The sequence below is a fragment of the Plectropomus leopardus genome, chromosome 1 (assembly GCF_008729295.1).
Source record: "Plectropomus leopardus isolate mb chromosome 1, YSFRI_Pleo_2.0, whole genome shotgun sequence".
In the NCBI taxonomy this organism is placed as follows: domain Eukaryota; kingdom Metazoa; phylum Chordata; class Actinopteri; order Perciformes; family Serranidae; genus Plectropomus; species Plectropomus leopardus.
Window position 1 is genome coordinate 21924580 of NC_056463.1, and position 19274 is coordinate 21943853.

General features: G+C 39.4%; 1 protein-coding gene across 1 annotated transcript; it reads left to right on the plus strand.

Annotated features, from left to right (window-relative positions):
• The first annotated feature begins 734 nt into the window (after positions 1-734).
• Positions 735-18166, plus strand: LOC121945650 (C-type lectin domain family 18 member A-like). The gene is made up of 12 exons (XM_042489949.1): positions 735-858; positions 2195-2286; positions 9823-10056; positions 10180-10277; positions 11809-11930; positions 12392-12499; positions 12604-12696; positions 13371-13477; positions 13609-13738; positions 13913-14009; positions 14665-14756; positions 17956-18166. Exons 1-12 carry the CDS (start codon positions 735-737, stop codon positions 17991-17993), a joined length of 1335 nt encoding a protein of 444 aa, XP_042345883.1. The 3' UTR covers positions 17994-18166.
• The last annotated feature ends 1108 nt before the right edge of the window (positions 18167-19274 follow it).

A 19274-nucleotide genomic window follows, 5' to 3' on the forward strand; every position in this document is an offset into this window, starting at 1 on the left:
GCAATAATGTATGTTATGTTGAAGTAGCAATCTTGAGCATAGATTGGATAAATGAGGGTTAGGATTAGACTGAACAGCACAAGTTGTGTGAGAGTTTTTAGATGTTTTAATATAGGTTTGCTGTTAAAGGTGGTCCCAGATCAATCAACACTTCACAGTTATCTGGTGAGGCATGCCAGAAAAAGAAAGTTTTCTTCACAAATTCAAAGTACCACAGCCTACAGTTAGTGAAGTGTAACTGTAGGCTATAGTATTGAGAATATTTTTTGCCTGAAAACATTTCAACCTGAAACCTTCCTATCTATTCTTTCAGGAGAGGTCGATCTGAACTTTATGATTTCTTCCATGATTATTATGATGATAACTTAATGTTCCTCGTGCATGTATTGTAGCCTACCCACAGCACTGCAAAACATCAAAGAGTAACTTCGGATATTTCCCTTGGTTTTAAACTGGTCAAAATGTAATTTAACATGGATAGCTTTAAATAAAAAGGGAAAGAATAACAGGAGCAGTCTTACAAACCGTTTAAGACACTTTACAGTGAGTTTGCTAGTAGGAGTAGTTGACTGTCTTTGAACAGAGCCATGCGCTCTGCGCTGCAGCCCGGGGTGAACAACACATGCTGGGGGTGAAGCTGTTGAAGTGAAAAGAGGGAGGAGAGGAGCAGGGAGGAGGCAGGATAACTGGGAGCAAAGTGGTCACTCTCGCTGGAGACACTTTAGGAGTCCACAATGGGGTCTGGATCAGCGTCCCGGTGTTTGGATCTGTGCGTCGTTTTGTCCCTGCTGCCCGCGTGCGTCTACGCAAACCGGATTATCACGGGCACACCGGAGCTCCACAAGCCCACCATCACCGGTAAACAAGCTGTGCGCGAGACAGGTGGCCACGAGGGACAGAAGTGTAGGCAGTGGTAGTGCAGGATGAACTTGGTGAACGAGCACATATTGTTCATTTGAATTTAGACCTTTTCCCTTTGATTTATGATATAGGCCTAGTAAGTAATTATGTAAGATGATACAGCTGTATGGAAGTTTTTATCTTATGTTTGCAATCCTTTAAGCTTTAGACTCAAGTGGGCTCTCTTAGCTGTCCAAATCCATCTGGCAAAGCACCAACAGCCCAACTTTTTCTGTCACTGCCTGCTGTGCTACAGAAGTTTGGCACCAGCTCAACAAATTGCCATTTTGATGGCGTTTTGCCAAACACGAGCAAAATCATTAACCCATCACTGGGAAGCTGAATCTCTACACTTTAACTTTTTCTTTAGAAATGTGCTCAGATGTAGGCTAATTATTAAGTGACTTTGATCAAAGTAGCAAGTCCACTTTAAAACGTTATTACTCCATAATCTGTTCTGACAATAATTATTTTAGGATCTCACACCCAATTTAATGTAATATAGGATTTATTAAATTTGGATGTATTTCAAGAAATATTAACCCATTTCATTATAAGGAGAATATAAACCTATGATAAATTATTTACAATACATAGCATAGTTATCAGGACTTTTTATTTGTGTAACAATTTATAGTATCTTTGTCAATTACAACTTATCCTATAAAGACACGGTTATATAATTACATTTATATTGTTCTTATATACAAGGGTGTAGGTTAAGTTCCATCATTACAGGGGGACATGTGTTTAGGGGTCCTCCGCCAGATAATGTTGAACACTTAATTTTCTGCATTTTTTTGTGATTTTTTTATGCACCAATTTGTGCCTTTTCTGTATCAATTTGTGGTGTAAATGTCTTAAATTTTGTCAAAGTAGAGGGCCTCCAGTACTTTAATGTTTTTATGAAAATGCGTATATAAGCATTGGTGTAGATATATACATATATATAGTCAACATCTACAACATCTACACCTATGCTTGTATATAGGCCTAAAGCCTTCTGAGCTTGTATTGGCATCTGTTTTCAGGGTATGCTTGTTCACTCAGTACATGACAAGATTTTTAGCTAAAAATATGGTTTTGAGATTTGACTGACATTTTTTTGTGGTGAACTCAGTCGACCCTTGAGTTGAATTGTTAGTGAAACTGTGACAGACTGTATTAACCCATGCTCTTAAGTACACACACACACACACACACACAAACATCCCGCCAACACATTTGCATTCTGTTGCCATGGTGACAGCCGTGGAGGCATAGTTACTAAATGAGCGTTTCTGTTTTCTTCCAGGGCTCGGGGTGAAGGAGCACTCGCAGATTGTTGCCCAGCACAATAGACTCCGCAGCCGGGTCAAACCCATGGCAGCTAACATGCAAAAAATGGTTTGTGGCATCTATTGTCTTTTTCCTCAGTGTGGGCTCGAATGGTATGAATGCTGCTGTTGCCTAGATGTTTATTTAAGGCAATTTAACATGACTGACAGTCTGCACTCTCTTTAAGGGAGCAGTGTGTAATATTTAGGGAGATTTAGTGGCATCTAGCAGCGAGCAGATTGCAACCAGTTAAATCCTTTAGTGTTGATTGTTAGGAGGTTTTTCCTGGGGGCCGAATTATCTGCAGATAAGTCTTCCCTCAAAACAAGGATCAGGTGATTAAAATCGGTAAAAACACTGAATAGAACAGTTTCATGTTTGTTAAAAATAAGTGTTTTTCTGACACTGTTCAACTTGCCAGAGACAGGTCGCCAGCCCAGCACCTGCTAGTGGGTGCTCCCTTTTTTAAAAAAATTCAGTTTTAGGTGATTATACACTAAAGAAAACATCCTGCTATAAAATGAAGAAACTCTGTCCTCCTATCTGTCTGTCTGTCTGCATCCATTTTTCTCCTCAATGGGCCCAATTAATCTGAAATTACCCAAGAACATTGAGAATTGCAGTAGATAGAGACTGACAAAGCCCTTTGTCTCATTTAATCCACTGCCCGTGCCCGTTTTGTTTAAAAATACTTCATATATAACGTTGACTTGCTTTTTATTCTGCCTGTGCTGTCAATGAGTGAAAACATGGACAGCGCCACTGTGCCTCTGCAACCCAAATTGTAGTCGAAGGTGGAATTGCAGCTTGAATGACGAAAATAAAGCGCTATATTTTCATTCTGTCACAGCAGTTAAAAGTCTATGTTGTTACAAAGCAGCTTTTATTAGCCTGTTTATCTGCATTTTTGGTAAAGTTGGCACCAACATATGGGTGTGGGGTCTGCACAAAGGTGTGGTGGGCAAATCCCCTGAAGTCTGCATGTAGTTGCGGTGCACATATGGACTAGTAATTACTATATTATATTACACTATAGCCCCCTAAATCCTAAACACTGGTCCTTTAAAAACTTGAGGTGGTACGCAGTTTTAGTTTGCATGTTTGTCTCTAGTTAAGTGTCACTTTTCTCTGCTGTATACTCTCTCCAACCACTCCATATTTGTCCATGTGTTGCAACCAATATGATCTTGGATTCAACAAAGCTTGCAGCTGCTGTGCAAAACCCAGAGAAAAACAGTAATGATAATAATGGTGTTTGTAATGATCAGACATGTTGTGCAAGGATGTGAGACCCTGTTGATCTGGACGTGAGCCAACAGGCTTGCAGAGCTGAAAATGAAGTCCAGAAATTTGGTTCAGAGCTGTGTTTTTTCTGTTTCGTGATCTAACTGCACCAAGTACAGTGGCAGCATATTCAAAATTTGGTGCTACGCCCCTAATCATAGTTCCAGATAAAGCACAACATGACACACAAAGCGCTTAATTAATCAAATGTCTCTAGTTCGCCCACAACAGCACGGACACCTGAGAGTGGGACTATTTGATGTGTTTCCTGTAAAGGGTAACTGTTACAAGTCCATCAAAAAACGCCATAAAGACATAATCTTTTTTCAAAAGTGAAATCGCTTAACAAAGACATGGATAAAAAATGTCTTTATTTGAACTGTCTTCCTCTGTGGTGTTGATAGTCTCAACAGTGTGAAATAGTGGTGTTTGTGCATCATTTGTTCTGCTCTGCTGCAGGCTGAGTGATAGTGTGGACAGTGAGAACAAAGCCAAAATCAATTAGCTGTGTGGAGTCTTGTGAGTTTTTCTACTGGAATAAGAAAGAAATAAGAGGCATTTTTCATTTTTTGGTCTCTTAATACTGATGATAAACACACATTGAAAATATAGTACACAAAATACCTATTGTAGATTTGACAGAGTGATAAAAACAGTTAGGTGTTGTGCTATAATTCTTCATATTAATTTTTGTCTTGTGTGTTTTTAATCCCACTCTCTGCAAAACACCCCAGCCACCGTAAATCCTCTCCCTATCTTCTTCCATCTATTGCTTCGCTATACAGTACTTATCTTCACAACTGTCTCATCTGCATGTTATTACGACGGAGAGGTAACGATGGATTATGAAACCCACAATGCACTACATATCCTCTGGGCCCTAATATGAGATTTGTGCCAGGGCAAACTGTCACTTTGTCATAGATTACATCCTCAAAGCCACCCGTGTAGACTGAGCCCCCTTTCTTCGACTGCTCTTCAGCCTCGGAGAACTGTTCTCAACTGATAAGGCAGTAATGAGAAAAAGAGGATGTGGATAATCATTCTGCATTCACAACTCTGGTATTACAGGTAATTTCCCCATAAAAACCCTCAGAGGGAAGCTTTGCAGAGCTGAAGAGGCATATTAAAGAGCTTTACTGATAACCGTTAAAAGGCTCACGGCTTTGCTGTGTTTGTGAATATATGAATAATGTTTTTTTTTCCCACAGAGGAACGAACCAGTAAGCATTGTGGTGAGATTGTGCTGAAGTGATTATAATTTAGACCTTTAGGCTTTGCTTTCAGGGTGAGATAAAATACCACTATTTTGGAAATGAGTGATGCTCCTCCCTGTCTTACCCAACACCCTGTCTGCAGGTTTTCCTTGTGCTCTTTAGGAAGTGAGGTCATACCATCACAGAAAGTAAAGTTCAGTATTTACTTTTGATATTTAAACCATGACCTCTGTATCTTATTAATCTCTCAGAACGTTTCAAACTCTAGCACTTCATGTTAATGTGTAAAAAAGATCTGCAGGGCTCTGCAGCAGAAATATGGAGCTTTGTTGACTCACTAATTCTGGTAAACAGTAGTATTATAATAATAATTATAATAAATAAAGCTTTTTTTATTTATATACTTATATAACACTTTTTAGGGTAGTAAAAGGCACTCTGAAATGATAAATGACATACTAAAGATAGGTAATACAACATTAAAGGGACACTTTGCCGATTTTCAACCAGCTTTGTATCAAAACAGCGTGAGAAATATGTATAGATGAACTATGGGAAACTTCCCTCAGTCTAAGTGCCTAGATACCCACAACAACAGGGATACATTACTGCAGTTTTGGATGTGCATTAAGAGGGCTCTGTTACCCCAGGTCCAGTGCTTGGTCTTAAAAGGTGGAGAAAGGGGGGGTTTGTTGGTGGAGCAGGCTGGTGAGGCTGGAGGGGGCCTGGTTATGGAGGAGTTCGTGAGTGAGGAGAAGTTTGAGTTTGATCCGTTGTGGGACAGGGAGGCAGTTTTTTTTTTTGAGGACAGGGGTGATATAATCACTGGAGTGGTAATGGGTAAAGCTCATATAACAGTTGTTGATGATGCCATAAAGAAGGAAAAACCCATATCTTTCTTGGTGACACATTCAAATCCCACAGTGGGTGCAACATGAAATGCTTTGAAATGAAATGTCTCTGATGAAATATTGCTCAGTGACCTCAAGTGGCATCAAAGTGTGAGCTGATGACTTTGGCTGGCTGACATGAGAGAGCAGCCTGAACAATGAGGTCAAGGGGGCTCAGCTCTTATACACCACACATTAGTGTCAAGGGAGAAGACAAGTTGAATCCACAAAATGTCAAAGTAACAGTGAGTTAGTGGGATTAGGAACAGAAGTGACTAAATTTCAAATTGTTATCCCTTACACTACTAGGGCAGCAAATCATATGTGGTCGTATTATCAGGCTCACAGAGAATAGGCCCATATTCATGACTCAGAGGTAGATCAGGCAAGTGATAATCAACGTTTTAAATCACAAAAAACAGGTCCGGTACATGAGTGAGCAATCAGTAAGTCAGACATCAGGGCAGAGGAGGGAAATCTGACAGCAAGTAGGGACCAAATAAAGAAAACACGACCTGACACAAAAGCATAACATGTTTGATATTTTATAAAAAGTTGTGCACATTGTATATCTTAAAAATTACCCAACTAGCAGGGAATGTTCCCCAACATTGGCTCACATTACCAACAAGTTGCAATAATATTTTAAAAAACACATTTTACTCTAATGTTAAATAAACTTTTTTAGGATGCTTATCATTTTAAATAATGTTCCTTTAAGGTTAAATGCTGACCAAGATGTAACATTATAACAAAGGTAGGACATTTTAAAAGCAACATTCAGAAAATGTTATTGAGGACTGAGATTACAGACTATTTTTTGAATGAAAATGTGATGTGATATGTTAACGATAAAAAAAACATTAACAATTTTTTTATGGTTAAAGAGAATGTTACCCTAACTTTAAAAGAAACGTTCTGGGAACTGAAAGAAAACTTTCCGCTGAAAATGTTACTAAAACATCGCATTGTACCATTCTCAGAACATTTTTAGAAATTGCTAGCTGGGTTAGCACCCCTACGGGTTACGTACTGGGCATCATCAAGTTATGTTACATAAACCAGGATGGGACCTCTTTATTCTCATAGACTTTACATTATAATGAATTCACAATTTTTTTTAAAATGCTTTTCTTGGCTCAGGGAACGTTTTACAAATATAAAAACTCCAGGCACAAAAATTAATATTAGAAGTCACAATTGACCTTGTTTGACCTTTGTGGTTTGTGGTGGAAAATGCTTTTGGGCTGCAGGGGATCTATTTAATCTTTTCTTTTTTTGTTTTTGCTGCAAGACCACGATTGGCCATGGGGAAATATTGACATCAAGGCTGAGGGACTTCCTGGAAGGCCTGGTTCTTAGGGAGTTTGATTCATGCACCACATGATGTATAAAGAGAACTGGATACAGCCTTGGAGGCTGGACCTTGTTCTCTCCTATGAAAAATGCCTACTGCTGCATGATGCCTAAAATGTTCAACTCCCCAGATCTGCCCCACCATTGGACTCATAGAGCAAGCACAGTAAAGACTTAGCCGACCGAGCTTCTAACTTCTGTAGGACAAGCGGCTAACTTCCAGTTAAGCCCTCCGCTAACTTGAATGGGGATAAAATGATTTAATTATACGGTTCTTGCAGACTTTTGAAATGTTATCCAGCCGAGTGGTTAAAATCCTGATGGGGAAACACGTTTTTTGTTGGGGTTATAATGCACAAAATAGCATCCACTGATTTGCAGATATCTCTTTCCCAGTGTTAATCTATGGAAAAATAAAGTTTTTTGAGCCCAAAAGCATCTCGCGGCAGACCCCGAAGTTTAGTTACACAGTTTGGCCACTCTGTAAAACAGTCCTCAAAGACTTGTGCACTTGCTAGGGGCCTGATCCACTTTACATGCCACCTGACATCCCTCTTTTTTCCCCACATATGAGAGGGGACAGTCTGCTGTGAGCTAGTTATGTGATCCCAGCCTCTTGGCTCATGTTTGTGTGGGTCATATTAAGTTAGGGTGCGAACAGTGAATTAGAACAACCTGACGAGGTACGGAAAAAGAAACATAGTAAATTCTTTATTTAACTCATAAGCTATTAATATTAGCAAGTGCTACTCAAGTCATTAAGTTTGTTACATTTTTCCTACAAAGCTTGAACCTGTAACATGTTGCTGCCTCTCCCTGCATTCAGAGTACCTGAATGTGAGATTTGTGCTACAGCAAACATGGCAGAGTGATGGATTGTGGAAAGTTTGTGTGCTGTTTATTTGAATCAGCCACTGCAAATCTTGGGAAATGTGCCCCACAGTGAAGTGTTTATACCATCAGTGTAGCACACAATGAGTGTCAGTCTGTGTCTGTTGGCCCTGCAATGCACTGGCAGCTTGCCCAAGGTGTCTCCCTGCCTGTTGCCTGCTGTACGACCGCTGTAAGACTGGCACCGACCCCTGAAAAGGATTAAGTGGGTAGAAAATCACTCATGCACTATTAAGACTGACCTTCATGCCAAAGAGTTTTTCCTTTCATCCAGTTTTAATCAGTATCTACAAAGTATAATATGACCTTCATTTCAGATTAAAGGTGCAGCTTCAAGTCCAGTAGACGCCTGTCACATATTTTGGTAGTTAAATGAGTTCATGATGAACATTTCCTGTTGGTAATTACTGATGTAATTGCCAATTAATTATATATGCAAATACATAATTGATTATTCATTAATTATGTGGAATTAATGGCTTCAGAATTCCTTCATTAAAAACCCAGAAAAGTTTTATGGGTTTCTGACAGACATGAGGCAGCTGACAGATGACCCGTGACAAATCAGTCAAATCTGACAGAATTATACAATATAAATATAAACTGAGGGTTTGTTTGACCCCAACATTAGCCCCTTTTACAGAGGGAATCATGCAGTAAGGCCACTATGAATTCTCTCCTTAATACCTCCGTGCATTTTTACAAAGAGCCAAATGATGGCAGCAATGTGCCTCCACTGTGTGATTATTATAAACAGCATGCCGGCATCCCACAATCAAAAGAGGTGTGACCTGCGACGTGAAACAACAGCGTCTGCCTTTAGTGTGACATGTAACATGCACGTCAGCAGTGCTTTCTTAAGGATAACAATTGGTATAACTTGTAAAATAACAATAATTTTACCGTCTCTGTTATATGGTGGGTGACCCAAAGATCCTTAATCTCATTGTTATTCTAATTTGTGGACATTTACAGCTACTGTTTGTTCTCTTAAATGCTGCTAGCTGATTTTTCAATCTCCGGCAGTAAGTTGCACACATAATGCGCCTTCAAAACATCATACCTGTGCTGCCCTTAGACCCGCCCTGCTGGCTGTCATATTAATACAGACTCCCATGGCGACTTAAAAGCAGGATCACTCAGTTGCCCCACTCCCTGATCATGGCTTATTTGCAGAACAGTGAGGGTGCATAATGGCATGATATCCCCCCCTCGAACAGGCAGTGTTTAAGAGGCGATTGAAAAGAACGGTTGAAACAATTTTATTTTCAGCAAACTACTTTTGAACAATGTAAGCGAAATACAAAGAATGATCTTGAAACACAGGTTCAATAAAATCATTTTACCATTAACCTCTTCTGACAGTTTTCTGTAAGCTTGCTGGGTAGCAGTCCTCCCCTGTGTGCATGTAAGATGCAGCCAGAGGAGGCTGAAAAGTGCATAACAAAATTACATTTTACTTAGCCAAGTTTCACCATAATTTTTAAAAAGGGAAGTTGTATAACAATATCAAGGCAGTAATTAGAATATTTTGGGGGGACACACATCCCCCCCAACATTCAAATATGCGGTGTGCTGCAGATCTGCATGTGGTTTGTCCAAGTGGTGTTGCTGTAGCCAGAATTCAGCTCATGGGCGTATTCAACTAATGTTAATGTAACTAACGTTAATGCCTTAATTACATTATATTTGTCAGAGAGTCCACAGGAAGTCAGAGTAAAGTGTCACTCATTTTTGTTGCACTGCATGTGAAATTTATGTAGACAGTAGGTGCCTTCATTTATTGTATATTTATATAATATACCTACTGTATAGCTGTACTTGCTTATCATAATTGATTTAATTTAATAGGGAATTGGTTTTCAGATTATGAATTTATTTGTGGGGTGGGGCACATTGGGTCTCCTCATTGCTGACTCAGTGGCAATGACCTTGAATGAAATAAAGTATTATTATTTTCCTTATAGGAATGGAGTGAGAAGCTGGCCTTACTGGCAAAGGAGAGGGCAGCATCGTGCCACACAGACCTTCCTCCTCAATACCCTTCCTCTTTCAGTCATGTTGGCTGGAACACGCATCTCTCTGCATATGGTCACACCACATTTTCTAACGCCATTCAGTCTTGGTTTGAGGAGGGAAAAGATTTTCTCTACTTGAGTGGGCAGTGCAGGGAGAATGCCACCTGCCAACACTATACACAGGTATTAACAAGCAGATATGTTTGTGTTGCATCTCACTTTTACAGATACTCACAGATATTTATGTGTGTGTTTATTTTTTAAAAGTACTGATATAGTGTGTCTAAATCTTCTGTTGTTTTGTAGCTTGTGTGGGCCACTTCGAGTCACGTGGGCTGTGCTAGCCAGTTGTGTCTGAGAGAAGGAGATGTCTGGGAGATTTTTGTCTGTGCATATTACCCTGGGTAATAATTATTTTTCTAATAATTACTTTTCCCCACCAAAACGACATTTTAAATTAATCGCAGAAAGACACAGAAAAATGACAAAATAAATACTGTTATTATGCTTAGTTTTGAACAAAATAAAACAGATATTAAAGGTATACTATGCAAGATTTCCCTAAAAAAAAACATTCCTCTCATTTATCAGTTATGACCCACTACAGCAGAAGTGTGTAGTGGTGTTTTAATTGGCAGAGATTAGAGATTAGAGACTCTGCCCTCTGCCTGTATTTCTTATTTTCTTCTTATTTTGCAGTGTTTGGGACATTTAAACTGTTTAATGTTCAGTTTTTGAAAGTAAAACGGGAAGGGGTGCAGGTGTCGTTCCACAGAGAGCAAGAAAGACAAGGCTGGAAGTGGCTGGACAAAGCTGCTGAGTTTGACAGATCTGAAGCATAGAGGCAAAGACAGGTTTAAGCAGGTTTCCAAAAACAAGGATCCTACAAAAAAAAAACCTTCTGGAATCACAAAAAAACTAAAAATGAAGGGTGAGGTGTTACCACAGAGGGGTTTACGATGATCTGGCAAAGACTGGAGAACAAAGCCTGGCTTAAATCAGGTAGCTTGCAATTTTGAGGAGCTAGATGAGCAGCAGGTGTGTAAAGAGCAGAGAGAGCTAGAGAGCAGCCACACCCAGCCTGAGACACACACAGACAGGGGAAACAAACTGGGGACCATCACTCAACAAGAAGGGAGTGGAGGACACTGGAGAAACAAGAGAGATCCTAACTCATTAAGCCTTGATAACAATTAAACAGGTGGGTTGTAGTACAAAAATGTAAAATTCAAAGAACTGTACCTTTTTTATAGCAGGTTGTGTTTATTTTTGTTGATAATTTGGGCATGTTACTATGGGGGTCTGTACGGACTGACTCACTTTTGGAGCAGGACCTCAAGTGGCCATTAGAGGAACTGCAGTTTTTAGCACTTCTGCGTTAGCTTCATTTTTCAGCCGCAGATGTTGCTGCTTGTCAGGATTTTAGAAAAATGTAGTAACTAGGTGCCAGACCATAAGCAGCATGAATCCAAGAGGAAGCTGTAGAAATCATGGACAATGCTGAAAAACACAAATATAGTGAGGCGAAATGCCAAGCAGAATGAAACTGGGGTTGGCTTTCACTTTCACTTTTGTAAGCAAACAATAACCTACAATTTTTTGGCTTTTTTCCTTTATTTGAGACAAGACAGATATAGCGTGAAAGGGGGAGAGAGAGTGGGGATGACATGCAGCAGAGGGCCAGATTCGAACCCGCAGCCTCTGCGATGATGACACAGCCTCTGTACATGGGGTACCCGCCCTACCAACTGAGCTACTGGACGCCCCATAACCTACAATTTCTGCATAGTATATCTTTAAAAGAAAAGATAATGTGAAACTCAGAATGTGATTATTGTTGTATCCTGCCCCGACCCCATTTGACATTTTGAACATGAAAAATCTCTAGATCTTGTGTGAGTGTGCATTCTGCAGTATGTATTTGTGTTGCTACAGTGGTAACTGGGAGGTGAATGGTCTGCTGGTGATGCCCTATAAAACAGGGCTGTACTGCTCTCTCTGCACTTCTTCCATGTCGGGCTGCTTTAGACTGTGGGACCATGTAGGTGGATTATGTGGTAAGACAATATGTGAATATATAGGTTGCTGCTGAAGCCAATTTTGCTGTTCACAACATGTTTCTGAGGGTGCACGTAATGAGATTTGCCTTGAATATTTCATAAGTTTTCATTAGGGCACTCCAAAAGGATGTAATACAAAGCCTTGAAACAGACATGCATGTCATACTCATTGTACTCAAAGGTATACCACTGCTACTTCCACTAATGTAGTTACATCCATTATGCTGTTCAAGACAATTTCTGGTTTATTATTTCTATCAGTTATTTTCTATAAAAGTTTGCCCATGAAGCATTGTGTGTGTTCTATCTTGCTTATTTTATTCAACTAGAAACAAAGTTTTGTCTACAGTGAAAACTCATTTGGGTCAAATGATTTGATGTACTGTATTCAGATGTTAATTTTGCAGCTTTCATGTGCATGTGTGTGTTTGATGGTTTGTGTGTATTTTTGTTATCAGAGATTCCAAAAAATCCGTGTCGAATGAGCTGTGGTCAGCACGGCCATCTTAACATCTCATCCTGCAAGTGCTCGTGTGACCCGGGCTTCACTGGACGCCTCTGCCAGGGTACCAGTCATCATAGCATTCATTTAAGTACTCATTACATTGGTCTGTTTCCTTTAATGTTCATAAAGAAGCTGGTCTCACTTTTCCAAGTGTCTGTTTTTCAGTGCGGTGCAGTGTGCAGTGTGTACACGGCCGTTTTAAAGAAGAAGAATGCTCCTGCCTGTGTGATGTTGGCTTTGGTGGTGCTGAGTGTGCAGGTAAGTGCAGGTTGCGTCTTTGTGTTTTTATATACCTCAGCAATTTGTACTCTGAGACACAGATTGGCTTCAAATTCAAAAGCACACCGAAGGAATTAATTTGGATGCTGCTACTTTCTGTATTTATCTCAAGAGATGCCAGGTTTGACATAGTAATAACACGGTTAAAGCATTAGCATGAAAGGTGGTTATGAGATTTCCAGTGTATAGTAAGTGGAAGTGACACAGTTTACCACCTTTGATTACTGAGTGTAAATGTCATAGTGCAGTCCTATGCTCTTCTATCCTCTAGCTAAATAGACAACATAATTATTTCCTTTCACTTAATTTGAGTTTCTTTTTTTACTCTCCCTGAACATACCTTTGCAAATTTCGTTCCCATTTACAACTGTAATGGTTTAAAGGAACACTGTGTAAGATTTAGGGGGATTTAGTGGCATTTAATGTTGAGTATTGCAGATTGCAACCAGCTGAAACTTCTCCCTGTTAAAAACATGACAGTGCAAAACATACTTATATTCTATTTCTGCCAATATATCTCCCTAGATCCTACACACTGGACGTTTAAAATATTACAGCATTTTCAAGTCTGTTAATTGAACCTGAGCCATGATTGATGGTCACCATAATTATTGTTTATTTTCAGCACATTTTAGTTGCTTTTGTCCCAACAGAGAAAGTGCAGTTTCCCTTCCACAGCTGTGATGTGATGATAGATGGTGATTGCTTCGTGGTATCATCAGAAGCCGACACCTACTATGGAGCTAAGAGTCACTGTCAGGTGAGAGACAGGTGTGTGTTGCCCTCTGAGAGAGTGAGACAAGCTCCAAAGCCCTATTATACTGTATACTTTTACATACAATGATTTTCATTCTGCTTTCAGTGTGGCTTTTGCTTTTGTTACACCCCCAGGAACGAGGTGGTATTCTAGCTCAAATCCACAATCAAAAGGTTCAGGACATCCTGGCATTTTATCTCAGTCAGCTGGAGACAAGCAACGAGGTCACCAACACTGACTTTGAGACACGAAACTTCTGGATCGGTACAGTCTTTCTTGTTGGTCCAAATATATGTTAAGATATCATAATGTTTTCTAACAGCAGGCAACTTGACCAAATTAAGAGCCAGACTCTGCTTTCGTTTTGGCCAGATGTGCTGCCAGGTGGAGGTTGTGGAGATGCAGCGAGGATAAAGCAGCAATGTTTTTGCTCCACAGGTTTGACATATAAGCCCCTGAAAGATTCATTTCGCTGGGACACAGGAGAGATCCCTAGATACAGCAGCTTTGCCTTCGGGCAACCTGACAACCAAGGGTAAGAGACACATTTACCAACAGACATTAGCTACTGCAAAGAACATCATAAACAGACATGGACAGGTGCACTGGAGCTGAACAAACAAACAAACTTAAAACATCATCTGAAAGGAAGAAAATTACTTTTTTGCAGAGAGCTTCAGGCTTTTTTTTATCAACTGATGTGTGAGTCCATGAATCTACAATATGACTTAAAGATTACTGCAAAAGATACATACTGCAGTTTTTTTTCTTTTTTAAAAATATCTTTATTTTTTAAATTACTATTATTCATTACAGTTGTCTCAAGTAAATTACATTTTTATACTAACCAGCAACCCTCACTCTGAACACTAGATGTCTCTCTCTTTCTGTCTCCCCCACTCCTTTTTTATCTATCTATCTATCTATCTATCTATCTATCTATCTATCACTAATTTTAATCATATATAAATGAAATATTATTGTCTGATTTTTATATCTGAGACTATTTGGCCAAATTTGGGGATTTGTGTTTGTCGCTTTGTTAGTTATTGTAGTAAAAACTACAGCATCCTCTTGTTCTGGTCAGAAAATTTTACAGTAAAACTTTTTTTAATCAGCGGCTTAAAATGATGCAGATGCAGAGAAAAACCTCAGCACAAGGGGTCACTTACTGCTCTTTCTCTGTCTAGCTTTGGAAACTGTGTAGAGCTGCAGGCGTCAAGTGCCTTTAACTGGAACGACCAGCGCTGTAAAACACAGAACCGATACATCTGCCTGCATGGTAAGACTCCACATGGGTTAGGGTTAAGGTATAGTTCGCTTCTGTACAGATGACCGCCAAACAGGATGTGCTGGACCTTTCTGCTCAGATGTGGTTGTGCAATTAAAAGGGTGTTGTCAGTAGTTATCAGCCTCACACGCATGGGTTAGAGGGGAGCTTTTACACCTACTTATAGGTTAAGAGGAGTGGAAACAACCCATTAAATCAGTTGTCATCAGGAGCATAGATTTTAGGTATTATACAGTATAGCCCTTCTCTATCTCCTACATGTACACTAATTGCTCAGCTGTGACCTCTAGTGGTTGCTGTAATTAAACAAGGAAGCGAAAAAGTCCACATAGAGAGGAGATCGCTGTGGTGGATGTGTAAAACAAACATAGGAAGCATCATAGTGATAACAACTGATAGCCACCATTTAATGGGCTGACAACATTTAAATTGGTGAAACCCTTCAGTCACTGTTGCCCCACAAATGGAACGGGAGAAATATTTGATATAGGCAATAATAGGAATTTAAAATTTTAGCACTTACCATTGTTCACATAATTCTGAAAACTGCACACATTTGGCTGCATTTTCTTTAACTGCAGCAGCATGTCCAGAGTTAATAACTTGTGAGGAAGACTGGCCTGTCCACCACACTCTAGACCTCATGGTGAAACAGATCTGTCTCTCTGAACCTGTGACCTTAATATCATTAGAACAGGATTCAATGTGAGCCCCGGCCTTTGCCTGAGTATGATTGGTGATAATGGTGGTGACAAGCCATTCTGGAAAAGGTTCCTGCCCTCAGCGCAGAGGATAAATTTCATCCAGGGTGACTTATGCAGCATGTTTACAGTAATGTTTGACCATTTAAACAGCACAAACAGGCTTGATATACCATCGACTTCTAGAGGGATTATACCTGCAAACAGTTGTCTAGTCCCACATCCAATATGACTATTCAACACACAAATGAAAGTTTAATATTCCCTGAACAATTAGGTTCGAGTTTGATCAACCGACTCCTTTTTTAAAAAATAATTTTTAAGTATTTTTTATGCCGTTATAAGAGATGACCATGGAGAGAATACTGCAGTTCATGGTCAGTGCCTTAACCTTTAAGCCAAGAAGGCACCCCAGTCCACCAACTCCTGAGTAACATATGTGGGAGTTTGAGATTGCAAAGTAAATCTGAAGGCTGGAAAACTAAAGCAGTGAACTAAAAGTGTGGGCTGCAGACTCAGGTGATCAGTTCAGTGCTATAAGCCTTTCACATTACATATTGATTTGATTCATGTAAAAAAAATATCCCTTAATAGAGCTTTGCTGGGTTTTGTATTTGTTTGGATAGTAGTAACTGCTGTGCACAACTGTGTCCAGACAATTAGTATTACCTGATTCCCAGCCCCTGTCACTGATAATCACAGCAGAGTGTTGCTATAAATGTTAATCCAGTGTGTCCATTAATGATATGAACACAATATTGAATGCTCTGTGTGATCCTGCCTACACATTTAAACATGGCACTCAGTCTAAATCAATGGCACTCAGTTGCTCGTCATTCAGAGCCTCTGAGGGATCAATATACATCAGCTCCACAAAGGCCTGCAGTGTTTAGACACACACATAACACTTTGATTGTCAGGAATGAGACAGTGGCAGATGTTTAGTTGTGCCCACTTGAGTGCATCTTTGCAAGTGTTTGGTGTGTAATCTGGTATTGATCACTCATAGCTGAATGAGTGATCTGCTCTGAATGTGGTCAGTGTTGTCAGGACGACATTTTTACAACCTGCTGTTTGAAGACCTCTCAGTGTCTCCCTCGTTGTAGTTTGTGATAATGTAAAAAAGGACTGATCCAAAGAGGAAGTGAGTATAACATAATATATCAGCAGTATTAAACTGCAGTATAGAGATCACAAAATTAAACAAACATGAATGTTTTTCAATCACCCATTTTCCCACCCCTCCTCTCAAAATAAGAGCAACATTTCACTGAAGCAACGAGTTAAATGCATAAATTAAGCTGATTATAAGCACACAGTTCTCCTTCTCCCATCAGAGTAATTTCCAGCCTTCATTGCTATATTGTTTTAATTGGTGATAAAATGATAAGTGGATATCACACAGCCTGAGGCAGACACGAAGCTATGTTCCTCCAGATAACTCTGTGTGTGTGTGTGTGTGTGTGTGTGTGTGAGTGTGGATGTGTGTGTGTGTGTGTTTCTATAAGCAATTGGAGTCTTAGTCTCTTATGTCACGTTTTAACATTACTAACAGTTCCCTCACAGCTACTTTTGAACTACCTCTTTTTTATGTCTCTGTGCCAGTGACAAATGTGGATGGAGGCATTATGTGTCTGGTTTTGTCTATCCGTCCTTCTGTCTGTCTCGTTCTTGCAAACACAATTATTTTTTGGTTATTGGTTATTTTTTTTTTAATTATATTTTGGTGGTCAGAGGTGAGAGTCACATTGACTTGATGTCTATCCCATTCTCATGAACACAATATCTCAGGATCACCTTGATGGGATTATAAAAGTTGGCACAAACGTTCACTCTGACGTTGGAGAATTAACTTATTATAGTTTGGTGGTCAAAGGTCACTGTGAGCTCTCAAAACAAGTTTTTTTGGCTATAACTCAAGAATTCAAATAATGATTATGTCAAATTTTCACACAAACGTCTATTAGGTATAATAATGAAGTCATGATGTTTTATATCCAAAAGGTCAAAGGTCAACTTTGACCTTTTAGACATCACAGTGTTCTGGCCACGTTTCATTGTCATAACTCAGGTAAAGAAAAATGACACTTGGTCTGATACTGAATGTCAGCGTGAAGGTACAACTTTCTGGCACAACTTCACAACCTTGCGTATTACCAAGGTGCATGGAGAATGGATATAAATCAAAAGCATTCGAAACTCTGGCAACTCCAGCTACAGCTTTATTGTAAGACGGATACTGAACTGGTGATACTAACCTCTGAAACTGTGGTGCTGGTATAGATCATCTGTGCTGCTGGGTGAAAGATGTGTTTGAAGCATACACTAAGAATTTGTAGCTTCTTTGCAGCAAAATCCATAATTGTAACTTGACTGGTTGGTAAGGTGTTAATTCTAGTTTTGCAGTGTTTTTAGGCTCAACATGCAAAATTCTGTGCATATTTGCATTGTTTCTTTAATGTGCGTGCATGTTTGTGTGCATTTCACAGCTTCAGAGCACATTGCTCGGTGGGAGGACGGCAGGTGACCTGGATTTCTCAAAGGGGTGAAATTAGTCATGTGCAGTGCTAAATGTTGGTTGGAAACATGGCCACTAAGTCATTTTCTTTTCAATTAATGTACACAGGTCAGTGTAGTCTACATCCGTGGTTCCCAGCTGGTCCAGTCTTGCAGTCCAGATTTCTCTTAGTCGTTTTTTCAAGGTCCACACATAATAAATTATCACATATTCAGTTTTATTTCACACAATGTAAACAACATGCTGGCTTACAACATAAAGAAGTAAAACACAGCAAGAGTAAACACAAATGACACATCAAAATAAAAGCTCTGTGCCAGATATGAGTTGAACCTCAAAATAAAGTGTGTTTTTATAAAAAATTGACACATTCACGAGTCACTCCATTCAGAATGGACCCATGACCCACTTTTGGACCACAACCAACCAGTTTGGAACCACTGATCTAGATGTACTGTATATAGTGTACATGTTTGAATGTTTAATGCGAATGTGTAATCATTAAATGGTTGTATGTTTCTTTAATTGTTTTGTTCTTTATATAAATCCTCTTGAGTAAGCAGCTTCAGTTGAAATGAAAAGGCTGCTAAATCTCCTCCATCCACAGGCCTCATGTGACCTTGAAATCGATTTGGTCTGCCATCATTAAAAAATGTTTCAGTTCTCTTACTGCTGCTTGAAAGAATGAGGAGAAAAAAAAGAGACTTCTTACAGTTATGATGGTGAGCTGCCTTAAAACCACATTATTTGCCAAAGAACAGTGGAGACAAATAACAGCAGCACTAAAATAACACAAAAGCAAAGAACTAGATAATTAAAGCTCAGATTTTCTGTAGTTAGAGATAAGTAAAAGCAACTGAGCCCCATGGTGTACACATTCTCTTCATGTAGGATTTGTTTTCAGTTAATCAGAGAAGACACTTCTATTGCACAGACAAATTTTATGCAAAGGATACACTATGAAAAGCAATATGTATCATTGTTTGTCATGTTGTAGTTATGTATTTATGCCATAAACACACCAAACAGTGGCAAAGTGCAGCTTCGGGCAAGCTGCCATGCAGCGGTTATGGAAAGCTACAACCATTTGATTCTTCAGGGGAATTGCAGCCTAAAAGTTAGGATAGGTAAAACTTTATTTACATGTTGATCTATGTTAGAAAAAAAAAATTCTATTTTGAACACATGAACACACCTCCCGCCTGCAGAAAACTGTAATTACTGAGAAGAGTCGCACTTAACCGCTGCTTGGTGTATTTTCTGCGTTAGCTATGCTAGCAGCATGACTCT

Bases quoted from the DNA above. Each gene is read 5' to 3' on its own strand.
- LOC121945650 (XM_042489949.1), top strand. From the start codon at position 735: ATGGGGTCTGGATCAGCGTCCCGGTGTTTGGATCTGTGCGTCGTTTTG. The intron at 10,278-11,808 runs GTAATAATTATT...GTGTTGCTACAG, and splicing joins GTCTGTGCATATTACCCTGG to TGGTAACTGGGAGGTGAATG. The intron at 14,757-17,955 runs GTAAGACTCCAC...TGCATTTCACAG, and splicing joins CCGATACATCTGCCTGCATG to CTTCAGAGCACATTGCTCGG.